A 12,148-nucleotide genomic window follows, 5' to 3' on the forward strand; every position below is an offset into this window, starting at 1 on the left:
CGCCAGCCTCCTAAATTTGAACTGTGAGGGCTAAGGGCAGGGTCTGAGTCCTAGACCCTCACGTTTATTCCCCAGGATCCCTGTATTCATCTCTTCACTCTCATACAAAACCCATTTTGGGCTGGGCGCAGTGGCTCACACCTGTAACCCCAGCACTTTGGGAGGCCGAAGAGGGTGGGTCACCTGAGATCAGGAGTTCAAGACCAGCCTGGTCAACACGGTGAAACCCCATCTGTACTAAAAATACAATAATTAGCTGGGTGTGATGTTGTGCACCTGTAATCTCAGCTATTCCGGAGCCTGAGGCAGGAGAATAGCTTGAACCGGGGGGTCAGAGGTTGCAGTGAGCCGAGATTGTGCCATTGCACTCTGGCCTAGGTGACAAGAACGAGACTCCATCTCAAAAAAAAAAAAAAAAAAACAAAAAAAAAAAACGAAAAACAAAACAAAACAAAAAAACCCTCCATTTTGGCTTTCCCACCGAGAGAGAGAGAAACAGAGAGAGAGAGAGAGAGAGAAAGAGAGGAGAAAAAGATCACTCTTCTTTTGAAGTATTCCCAAGTCAATCCCTTTCTTTTTCCCCCTCTCCCACCAGGTCCTGGATCGGGAGGGCCAAATGGACAACCCATGCACTAGCTGGCTTGCAGATGCCTACTGGGATAACATCACAGAGCTAGACAAACTGACCAACTTCCACGGACTCATGAACTCCTTTGAGCAGTACCCTCGTGACTGGCACCTGTGGTATACCAGTGCTGCCCCGGAGAAGGCAATGCTGCCAGGTACCAGGCATCTGTACCCCACTCTCACTTTCTCCTTCCCTCCATTCAGCCGCGTGCCTGCCCTTCCCGTTGGCCTCCATCCCCTCTGCCAGCTGGTGCCGGCCTCCTGGCCCGGAGCACATTCCCGGCAGGTGCCCTGTTGTCTGGATTCCCCGCTCTTCCAGACTCACTCCCTCTCCCTGCAATGACTCACCTCGTCCCCAGGTGAGTGGGAAAATGCCTGCAATGAAATACAACGGATGCTGATCGTCCGCTCCCTGCGCCAGGACCGCGTGGCCTTCTGCGTGACCTCCTTCATCGTCACCAACCTTGGTTCCCGCTTCATCGAGCCGCCTGTGCTGAATATGAAGTTGGTCGGTGGCTCAGCTTCCTTGTCTCCATGGCCCCTGGGTCTTTCCTGCCTTCCTAGCTCTGTTTCAGTCTCCTGCATCTCTCTCTCCTACTTCAGTCATGTGGCCTTCTGCCTGATGCTATACCTGTGCTTCTGGCAGGTGATGGAGGATTCAACCCCACGATCCCCACTCGTGTTCATCCTGTCCCCTGGTGTGGACCCCACCAGTGCCCTGCTCCAGCTGGCAGAGCACACAGGCATGGCCCAGCGCTTCCACGCCCTGTCCCTGGGCCAGGGCCAGGCCCCTACCGCTGCCCGACTCCTCCGAGAGGGTGTTACTCAGGGTTGGTGTCCATCCTTTCTTTCACCCCCATCTTCAGCCCAGTCCTTGTCCTTAGAACTGCCAACCTCAAATACACTACTGTCCCTGTACCTTCCACTTCTACAGAGGGTCCCAGAAGTGGCAGATCTGAGTGTTCGGCCCCCCTAGCACCCCTGCCCCAATACCAGGTGGAAAGCATGAGGACAGGCAGGGCTTAGGAAATGATTCCCACTGACCCTGGCATCTCCTTGCAGGACATTGGGTGTTCCTGGCAAACTGCCACCTGTCACTGTCTTGGATGCCTAATCTGGACAAGCTGGTGGAGCAGCTGCAGGTGGAGGACCCTCATCCATCCTTCCGCCTCTGGCTCAGCTCCAGCCCCCACCCAGACTTCCCTATCTCAATCTTGCAGGCCAGCATCAAGATGACCACAGAGCCACCAAAGGTATGTGGTCATAGACAAAGAGCATCAGCAGGGTCATCTGGTCCACCTTACCTCCTGCCAGAACCAGAGAGAGGGCTCAACCTAACAACAACATGCTTTGATTTGATTGTCCTCAAAAAATTCCACCTCATTCCTCTTCTGTTTGTGCCAAACTCCTGGAACACAATAGTAATATCTAATATTTCTTGAGGGATTATCATGTGCCAGGCACTGTTCTAAGTTTCTTATGTTTATTAACTCGTTTAATATGCATGTGTGCACATACACATCGTGTAAGGTGAATACTGTTACCCCTATTTTAAAGATAGGAAACTGAGATACGGAAAGAGTAAATAAGTATTCCAGAGCTAGAGTTTGGGTAGATGGGTCTCCAATTCATTCTTTTATACCTCAGAACCTTCCTGCCTCCCACCATTTCCTTACATTCTCTTCCGAATGTCACACTTCCTGCCTCTTTGCCCTTCCTTTCCTCCAACTCTACTGAAATTTTTATCTCCAGTATCACAAGCTCATCACCAAATGCAATCATCACCACCCTCTAAAACCTGCCGTGTCACTGCGCTTCACCCACTCACCCCTGCTTAAACTATTTTAGTAGCTTTTCATTGCCCTTAGTCAAGATCAAAATCCTTTTTGCTCACCCTGTGAAGAGCACATGGACCAGTATGTATCATCCTCAACAGATAAGAGCTGTTTGAATCACGCATGGGTGCCTTTTATCATTCTTAACCCTCCTTGGCCACTTGGGGCAGCTGCCACAGTTGACTGTCCCTTTCCCTGGCTCCCTGACACATCGCTCCTGCTTTCCCCACTGTCTTCTGACATACCATTTATTACTTCTGTGTTTCTTTTTCCTCTGCCTGTGGCCAGATTGCAATACTTACTCCTTGACCTAAGGACTAAGAGCGGAGGGCGAAAGAGGGGAGGGACCCTCAGTCCTAGCCCAATATTTCTCATTCTATATTTTCTCCTTTCACAAGTTGTTGGAGAAACTGTCCTTTCCTTTCTTTTTTTTTTTCTTTTTGTTTTTGAGATGGAGTCTCACTCTGTCACCCGGACTGGAGTGCAGTGGCCCGATCTCGGCTCACTGCAAGCTCCGCTTCCCAGGTTCATGCCATTCTCCTGCCTCAGCCTCCCGAGTAGCTGGGATTACAGGCGCCCGCCACCTCGCCCGGCTACTTTTTTGTATTTTTAGTAGAGATAGAATTTCACCGTGTTAGCCAGGATGGTCTTGATCTCCTGACCTTGTGATCCGCCCGCCTCGGCCTCCCAAAGTGCTGGGATTACAGGCTTGAGCCACCGAGCCTGGTGAAATTGTCCTTTTCATTATTTCAACTCTAATCCCATCATCTCTGGCACCAGCACCAAAGTCAGTTCCAGCTCTGAATTGCCATCAGATTACAAAGCACTTCTTGGCACACCAGCACCACAATAGCACATTCGTTTCACACTCTTTTTTATCCCAACCCCCAAGACTCAGAATGTGATTGTGTTTAGAGACAGGATGTATTTTTAGAAAGAGTCTCGGCCACGCATGGTGGCTCAGGCCGGGTGTGGTGGCTTACACCTGTAATCCCAGCATTTGGGGAGGCTGAAACAGGTGGATCACTTGAGCCCAGGAAGGTGAGATATGGGGTTCAGGTATGATAATCCCAGCTAGAAGTGGAGGTTGCAGGGAGCCGAGATTGTGCCATTGCACTGCAGCCTGGGTTCTGCCTTCCATGTTCAAGAAATTCTCCTGTCTCAGGCACCCGAGTAGCTGGGATTACAGGTGCGCGCCACTACGCCCTGCTAATTTTTCCATTTTTAGTAGAGACAGGGTTTCGACATGTTGGCCAGGCTGGTCTTGAACTCCTGACCTCAGGTGATCCACCCGCCTTGGCTTCCCAAAGTGCTGGGATTACAGGGATTACAGGCGTGAGCCACCGCGCCCGGCCCCGGCCTGAGTTTTACTTCAAATAAGAAAGTCCCTGTATTCAGAGCCACCAGTTGCCAGTTTGGGGTATAGTCCTGGAGTATATTCCTGGGTCACTTCCTTCTATCCAGTCTTTTTTAATTTTAATTTTAATTTTATTTTTATTTTATTTTATTTTTTATTTTTGAGACCGAGTCTTGCTCTGTCGCCCGGGCTGGAGTGCAGTGGCCAGATCTCAGCTCACTGCAAGCTCCGCCTCCCGGGTTTACGCCATTCTCCCGCCTCAGCCTCCGGAGTAGCTGGAACTACAGGCGCCCGCCACCTCGCCCGGCTAGTTTTTTTTTTTTTGTATTTTTAGTAGAGACGGGGTTTCACCGTGTTAGCCAGGATGGTCTCGATCTCCTGACCTCGTGATCCGCCCGTCTCGGCCTCCCAAAGTGCTGGGATTACCGGCTATCCAGTCTTTTTTTTTAAAAGCTAGCTAGTAAGTAGATACAAAAGAAGATTTACAAAATATATGCAAGTTATAAAGAATCATGATTCCATGAATATCTGTGTGCCCATCATCCTTTTTTTTTTTTTTTTTTTTTTTTTTTTTTTTTTTTGATATGGCGTCTCGCTCTGTCACTCAGGCTGGAGTGTAGTGGCGCCATCTCGGCTCACTGAAATAGCTGCCTCCCGGATTCAAGCGATTCTCCTGCCTCAGCCTCCGAGTAGCTGGGATTACAGGTGCACACCACCACACCTGGCTAATTTTTGTATTTTTAGTAGAGATGGAGTTTCATCATGTTGGCCAGGCTGGTCTCGAACTCCTGACCTCAGGCGATCCACCCCTCTCAACCTTCCGAAGTGCTGGGATTACAGGTGTGAGCCACCGCGCCCAGCCCATCATCCTTTTAAGAAAGAAAAATCCCAGCATTTTCTTTGAAGTCCTGGTGTACCTCTTCCCAGTCTCATCACTTTCTCTCCCTACTCAGAGGAAACCACTCTTCTGAATCTTATATTTGTCATTTTCTTTATAATTTTTTTCTTTTTCTCTGGAGTTAGAGATTCTTTATCGTAATACTTTATCATTTGTATTGCTAATGTAACCATTGCTATGTATGTTTCTCTGCAACTGCTTTTTTCATTCAACATTATGTGCTTGACATTCATTCATGATGTTCTTCGCATTTTGTAGTTCTTCATATATTCTAGATCCTAATCCTTTGTCAGTCATGTGTTTTGTGGTTTGTCTCTTCTCTTTTATGCTGTTTTTTGGTGAAGAGAATTCTTAATTTTTATGAGGTTGAATTTAGCTATCTTTCCTTTTTTAAATGGTTTGTGCTCCTTTGTCTTGTTCAAGAAATCCTTGCTTACTTTAAGATTGTAAAAGTACTCTCCTATACTTGCCTTCCAAAAAATTTATAATTTGACTTTCACATTTAAGTTTTTAATCACTTGGAATTCACTTTTGTGATGTGGTATCAGGTAGAGGTCCAGTTTGCTTTTGTTTTTGTTTTGTTTTGCTTTTTTTTGAGACAGAGTCTTGCTCTGTCACTCAGGCTGGAGTGCAGTGGTGCAATCTCAGCTCACGGCAATCTCCGCCTCCCGGGTTCAAGTGATTATCTTGCCTCTGTCTCCGGAGTAGCTGAGATTACAGGCACCTGCCACCCTGCCCAGCTAATTTCGTTATTTTTTGTAGAGACGGGGTTTCACCATGTTGACCAGGCTGGTCTCGAACTTCTGACCTCAGGTGATCCAACCGCCTCAGCCTTCCAAAGTGTTGGGATTACAGGCATCAGCCACTGCGCCCAGCCAATTTTATTTATTTCTACCTGGATAACCGATTCTCCCAGTACCACTTCTCAAATACTACGAAAGCACCTTTCTGATCTGTAGTGCCTGCTCAGCCTTCAATCATGTTTCCATATATGTGTGGGTTTCAGGGTCCTTTATTCTGTTCATTGGTCAAATTGTTTTATCCTGGAATCAATACTTTAGTCTTTTTTTGTTTGTTTGTTTGGGATGGAGTCTCGCTCTGTGGCCCAGACTGGAGTGCACTGGCACCATCTTGGCTCACTGCAACCTCCGCCTCCCAGGCTCTAGCAATCCTCCCACCCGCACCTTACAGAAGTGTGCCACCACTCTGGCTAATTTTTTATTTTTTTTTGGTAGAGACTGGGTTTCACCATGTTGGCCAGGCTGGTCTTGGACTCCTGGGCTTAAGCTGTCCTCCGCTTCAGCCTCCCAAACTGCTGGGATTACAGGTGTAACCCACAGTGCCGTGCTGATACATTTTAGTGTTAATTACCATATAGTTTTATAATAATTCTTGATAGCTGGTAAGGCACAGTCTCTTACCTTATTCTTCTTCAGGCTATTCTTGACCTTTTATTTTCCAATATAAATTTTAGAATTCGTTTGTTCTACAAAAAAAAAATTATATTGATCAATTTGGGGAAAATTGACATCCTTAGGACAATGAAGCTCCTAATCTGTAAGTATATCTCTCCATTTATTCATTTTTTCCTCTTTTTTTTTTTTAGAGAGAGGTCTTGCTTTATAGCCCAGGTTGAAGTGCAGTGGTACAATCATAGCACAGTGGGATTGCAGGTGGCATGAGCCACTGTTCCCAGCCTCCATTTATTCTTTATTTTAATAAAATTCTGTAATGTTCTTTTTTTTTTTTTTAAATAGAGACAGAGTCTTGTTATGTTGCCCAGGTTGGTCTCAAACTCCGAGGCTCAAGTGATCCTCCCATCTTGGCCTCCCAAAGTGCTGAGATTACAGGTGTGAGCCACCATGCCTGGCCTAAAATTCTGTGATTTTCTCCATAAATAATCATACATTTTAATTGGATTTATTTCTGGGTACTTGACATATCTTGATGTCATAAGTGGCATTTTTTTAAAAAGTCACATATTATTTTTGTTACTGCTATCCAGTATTCCTCAAATTTCTCACTATTCCATTCTGTCAGTCATGGGTAAGTCTTTTTAAAATGCTGTTGGAACAGATCGCTGTCCTACTCAAGATAGAGAGTGGCTCCATGATGCCCGTTGAATCAAGTCCAAATGGCTCAAACATTCATCTTTTTTTTAAATTTTTTTTTTTTCTGAAACAGAGTCTCGCTCTGTAGCCCAGGCTGGAGTGCAGTGTCATGATCTCAGCTCACTGAAACCTCCGCCTCCTGGGTTCAAGCAATTCTTCTGCCTCAGCCTCCCAAGTAGCTGGAACTACAGGTGTGCGTCACCACGCCTAGCTGATTTTTGTATTTTTAGTAGAGAGGGGTTTCACCATATTGGCCAGGCTGGTCTCAAACTCCTGACCTTGTGATCTGCCCACCTCGGCCTCCCAAAGTGCTGGGATTACAGGCATGAGCCACCGCGCCCGACATCCATTATTCTTATGGCATCTCCATCTATCCATGGCCCTTCTCTTCCCACCTGAGCACCTGCACTTGACTTCAGCCAGGCTCATCCTCTCACTTTATTCTGTCCTCAGTGCCTCTATTCAACTCCTTCCATCTCCAGGAAAGCAACACTCTCCTCTCAAGCCTAGTCATATCTTTCCCATTTGGAAGGCTTAGTTCAAATCCCAGCTTGCTCATGGAGCCTAATAACGTCAGTCACATAGACTGTCCCTCCTTGATGATATATTATGGGCGTTTCAATCTACACTAACCTTTGCACACAATTCTGTACATTTTTGTTAGTTGCATGTGTATGTATTTATCTTTGTTCATATTTCCTGGCACCCCAAATTGCACTAGCCTACCTACCACTGAGAACATCAGGGCTGAGAGGATCAAAAGTGGTGGGACGGCCGGGTGCGGTGGCTCACACCTGTAATCCCAGCACTTTGGGAGGCTGAGGCGGGTGGATCGCTTGAGGTCAGGAGTTTGAGACCAGCCTGGTCAACATAGTGAAGCCCTGTCTCTACTAAAAATACAAAAAATTGGCCAGGCATGGTGGCCGGCGCCTGTAATCACAGCTACTCCGGAGGCTGAGGCAGGAGAATCCCTTGAACCCGGGAGGCGGAGGTTGCAGGGAGCTGAGATCTCGCCATTGCACTCCAGCCTAGGCAACAAGAGCAAAACTCCGTCTCAAAAAAAAAAAAAAAAAAAAAAAAAAAAAGTGGTGGGACAAGAAGGCAGGGCTGCCGGAAGCCCATATAGTGCCTGTCTGCGAACTGGAGAAAGGCACTCAGCCTTGTGGAGGAATGCAGATTGTGGCATGTAGGTCAAGGCCTGCATTTCAGCCTCCACTCACCCTTTCAGCCAGTGCCTTTGTGCAATGAAGAACCTCCACAACTGTACATGGTGGTGCTAGTGGCAGGTCTGAGTATGATGCATGTCACCCCATCTCTGTATTTCATTGTCCCCAGGGCCTAAAGGCCAACATGACACGTCTTTACCAACTAATGTCAGAACCACAGTTTTCCCGCTGCTCCAAACCTGCCAAATACAAGAAGCTGCTGTTTTCACTCTGTTTCTTCCACTCTGTATTACTTGAACGCAAAAAGTTCCTGCAGCTTGGCTGGAACATCATCTATGGCTTCAATGACTCTGACTTTGAGGTTTGTATTAGCCAGGGGTCCTCATCCCAGCCTTCTCTCCTCATACTTCCTACCCCATGGCTCCCCTGTGGGACTATCCATGGGCAGAAAACCTGTGTTGAAGCCCCATTGGCAGATTTCCTGCCATAACTCTGTGGGAATGGGGGCTTGGGTTGGGACCATGCCTAGGTGTCAGAGAACTTGCTGAGCCTCTATCTGGATGAGTACGAGGAGACACCTTGGGATGCACTTAAGTACCTCATTGCCGGCGTCAACTATGGTGGACATGTCACAGATGACTGGGACCGGCGCCTGCTGACCACCTACATCAATGATTACTTCTGTGACCAGTCTCTATCAACTCCCTTCTACCGGTGAGGGGGAGGTGGCACTGGGCAGGGAGCCAGAGGTCACAAGCCAGCCAGATGGCGGGATCGGGGTGAGGGAAATGTTTGAGGAGAGGACGTAAGATTGGGAGAAGACAGAGTTTGTGGGATTGGGAGTGGGAGCAGGACAGGGGGCTGGACAAATGGGACATGCATAGGCTTGGGGTCTTGGCCTGGCATTGAGGCCTGAGTCCCCATAATGTGGCAGTAATTATGCTATGACTCCCTAGGTTGTCAGCACTGGAGACTTATTTCATCCCCAAGGATGGGAGCCTGGCTTCTTACAAGGAATACATCAGTTTACTGCCTGGCATGGACCCCCCTGAGGCCTTTGGCCAGCACCCCAATGCTGATGTGGCCTCTCAGATCACTGAAGCACGAACCCTCTTTGATACTTTGCTTTCCTTGCAACCTCAGATTACACCCACCAGGGCTGGAGGCCAGACCCGGGAAGAGAAGGTAAAAAGAGCCCGGCCTGTGGCAGGGTGGGGGGGTAGGGTAAGTGATGAGAAGGGGTGCTACACTCAAGAGCTCCTCTCTGTTCAGGTCCTTGAGTTGGCCGCTGATGTGAAGCAGAAGATCCCTGAAATGATCGACTATGAGGGGACCCAAAAACTGCTAGCTCTTGACCCCTCCCCTCTCAATGTGGTCCTTCTGCAGGAGATCCAGAGATATAACACATTGATGCAGACCATCCTGTAAGACAGATCGGGAACTCTGCAGAACATGGGAGGGGGTGAGGAGAGGCCTTCGCCTTCTGGCTAGAATGACGTTCCCAGGCCCACCCCATCTCTAACACTCCACCTCATCCTGCTCAGGTTCTCACTGACAGACCTAGAGAAAGGCATCCGGGGCCTCATCGTCATGTCTACAAGTCTGGAAGAGATTTTCAATTGCATCTTTGATGCCCACGTTCCTCCACTCTGGGGAAAGGCAAGATTATATCATTGCTGATCCTTCTCCAACAATGAGCTCCCCTCTCAATCCTGTGCCCCCCAATCTCCTGGTTCTAGGTGAGCACACAGCAAACTGTAGGGAGCCTGAACTTTGAAGTTAGATAGGTTAAAGGTTGAAACCTGGCTCTGGGCCGGGCGCAGTGGCTCAAGCCTGTAATCCCAGCACTTTGGGAGGCCAAGACGGGCGGATCACGAGGTCAGGAGATCGAGACCATCCTGGCTAACATGATGAAACCCCCGTCTCTACTAAAAAATACAAAAAAAAAAAAAAAAAAAAAAAAAAAAAACTAGCCGGGCGAGGTGGCGGGCGCCTGTAGTTCCAGCTACTCAGGAGGCTGAGGCAGGAGCATGGCGTAAACCCGGGAGGCGGAGCTTGCAGTGAGCTGAGATCTGGCCACTGCACTCCAGCCCGGGCGACAGAGCGAGACTCCGTCTTAAAAAAAAAAAAAAAAAGAAACCTGGCTCTGCCATTCATTGACTGACTTCTTACAATTTATTAACTTACAGACTTACTCAGGGCAAATTACTAACCTCTCTAAGAATGTTTCAAAGATTCCCAGTACTGTGCATACCACTCAGTAGGTGTTTGGTTAATGGTACCTGGTTAATATTACTGCAGTCATTGTTATTAATGAATAGCTGTCATTGTATGCCTCTTTCCTGGAAGTCGGCTTTGGAGTTTTGTTCACCTGTAGTTGGGGAACAGGGGCTGACACCACATAGTCTTCTCATATCTGCTTCAGGTGCTCAAAATAAGGATTTGGGCTGGGCGCGGTGGCTCACGCCTGCCATCTCAGCACTGGGAGGCCGAGGCGGGCAGATCACCAGAGTTCCGGAGTTTGAGACCAGCCTGGTCAACATGGTGAAACCCCGTCTCTACTAAAAAATACAAAAATCAGCCAGGCGTGGTGGTGGGCGCCTGTAATCCCAGCTACTTGGGAGGCTGAGGCAGGAGAATCACTTGAACTTGGGAGGCGGAGGTTGCAGTGAGCCAAGATTGCACTACTGCACTCCAGCCTGGATGACAAGAGTGAAACTCTGTCTCAAAATAAATAATATGGATTCGAATGCATGGCTAAATGAGTGAATACACATGCACTCCTTCCCCAGGCATACCCCTCACAAAAGCCATTGGCTGCTTGGACCCGGGACTTGGCCATGCGAGTGGAGCAGTTTGAGCTGTGGGCCAGCCGGGCCCGGCCTCCTGTGATCTTCTGGTTGTCTAGTTTCACCTTTCCCACTGGCTTCCTCACTGCTGTGCTGCAGTCTTCAGCTCGCCAAAACAATGTGAGCAATATGCAAAGTGTGAGGGGGATGTATGCTAGGGCCATGTATATGTTCTCCTCTTCCGGGTCCTCCCTTATTCTCACTTTCAACCCCCAGGTTTCAGTGGACAGCCTCTCCTGGGAGTTTATCGTTTCCACTGTGGATGACAGCAACCTAGTGTATCCCCCCAAGGTGGGAGCCAGTTGTGCTTGGGGCTCTGAGCAAAAATGGGAAATAATTGGACGAGAAGGGAGGAGAGAGGGAGTAGGCCAGGGGCGCCAGCAACAGAAGTCTAGCTTCTCCCAGACCTGCTCCCATTTCTCCCCAGGATGGTGTCTGGGTCCGGGGCCTGTACCTGGAAGGTGCTGGCTGGGACCGGAAGAACTCCTGCTTGGTGGAGGCAGAGCCCATGCAGCTTGTCTGCCTCATGCCCACGATCCACTTCCGGCCTGCAGAGAGCCGCAAGAAGAGCGCCAAGGGTGGGACAGCTCCCCAGGCAGAACCTGCCTGCCCCGTCCCTAGTTTGGAACCTAACCCATTCTCTACTCCAGCCCATCCCACACCCGCTCCTGCCCTGCTCTCCCGGAGGCTCCAAGGATCTGACTCCTCCTCTCCTTTCCCCCAGGCATGTACTCCTGCCCCTGCTATTACTATCCCAACCGGGCAGGCAGCTCAGACCGAGCCTCCTTTGTCATCGGCATTGACCTGCGGTCTGGGGCCATGACATCTGATCATTGGATCAAGAGGGGCACTGCTCTACTCATGAGCCTGGACAGCTGAGACCTCCTCCCCTTCTCCGCTTGAGAGAGGGTCGGGGACTCCAGGAGCTCAGACAGATGTTGCACCTAGGACTGAGGCGGGACCTCACTCAGACTTTGACCTTGGCCGAATTTGTGTGATGTGGCCCTGGAAATACCTAGCTGTGTTAGCCATAAAAGTGAAAGAGTTGTATTGGAGCTCAGTGCTGTAAAACACCCGCGACAACAAGCCTTAAGTCTCTCAATGCAATGGTGAGGGTCTGGGGAGAGAGGAAACCCGAGCCTCACAGAGGACAGAGCTACTGGGGAGGTGCTACTGGACGGCGAAAGAAATGAGGGAGGTGGGGCCGCCTGGAGAGGAACGGAGGCGTGGCCCTGAACGAATGGGCAGGGCGGAGCCGCCTGAAGAGGCTGTGGCTTAAGTCTCTGGGCAGGACTTCAGTGGGTG

The 12,148-nt window shown here is 49.2% G+C and overlaps 1 protein-coding gene across 1 annotated transcript in view; it reads left to right on the plus strand.

Annotated features, from left to right (window-relative positions):
* Positions 1-11,722, plus strand: part of DNAH2 (dynein axonemal heavy chain 2) — a 122,095-nt gene extending 110,373 nt beyond the window's left edge. Inside the window, 13 exon segments of the mRNA XM_030923652.1 lie at positions 596-782; positions 987-1,135; positions 1,274-1,457; positions 1,690-1,880; positions 8,164-8,355; positions 8,524-8,708; positions 8,951-9,179; positions 9,267-9,418; positions 9,539-9,653; positions 10,787-10,963; positions 11,060-11,134; positions 11,271-11,421; positions 11,568-11,722. Of these exon segments, the coding sequence (XP_030779512.1) occupies positions 596-782; positions 987-1,135; positions 1,274-1,457; positions 1,690-1,880; positions 8,164-8,355; positions 8,524-8,708; positions 8,951-9,179; positions 9,267-9,418; positions 9,539-9,653; positions 10,787-10,963; positions 11,060-11,134; positions 11,271-11,421; positions 11,568-11,722 (2,142 nt within the window).
* Positions 11,723-12,148: the final 426 nt, after the last annotated feature.

The sequence above is a fragment of the Rhinopithecus roxellana genome, chromosome 19 (genome assembly GCF_007565055.1).
Source record: "Rhinopithecus roxellana isolate Shanxi Qingling chromosome 19, ASM756505v1, whole genome shotgun sequence".
Taxonomy (NCBI): domain Eukaryota; kingdom Metazoa; phylum Chordata; class Mammalia; order Primates; family Cercopithecidae; genus Rhinopithecus; species Rhinopithecus roxellana.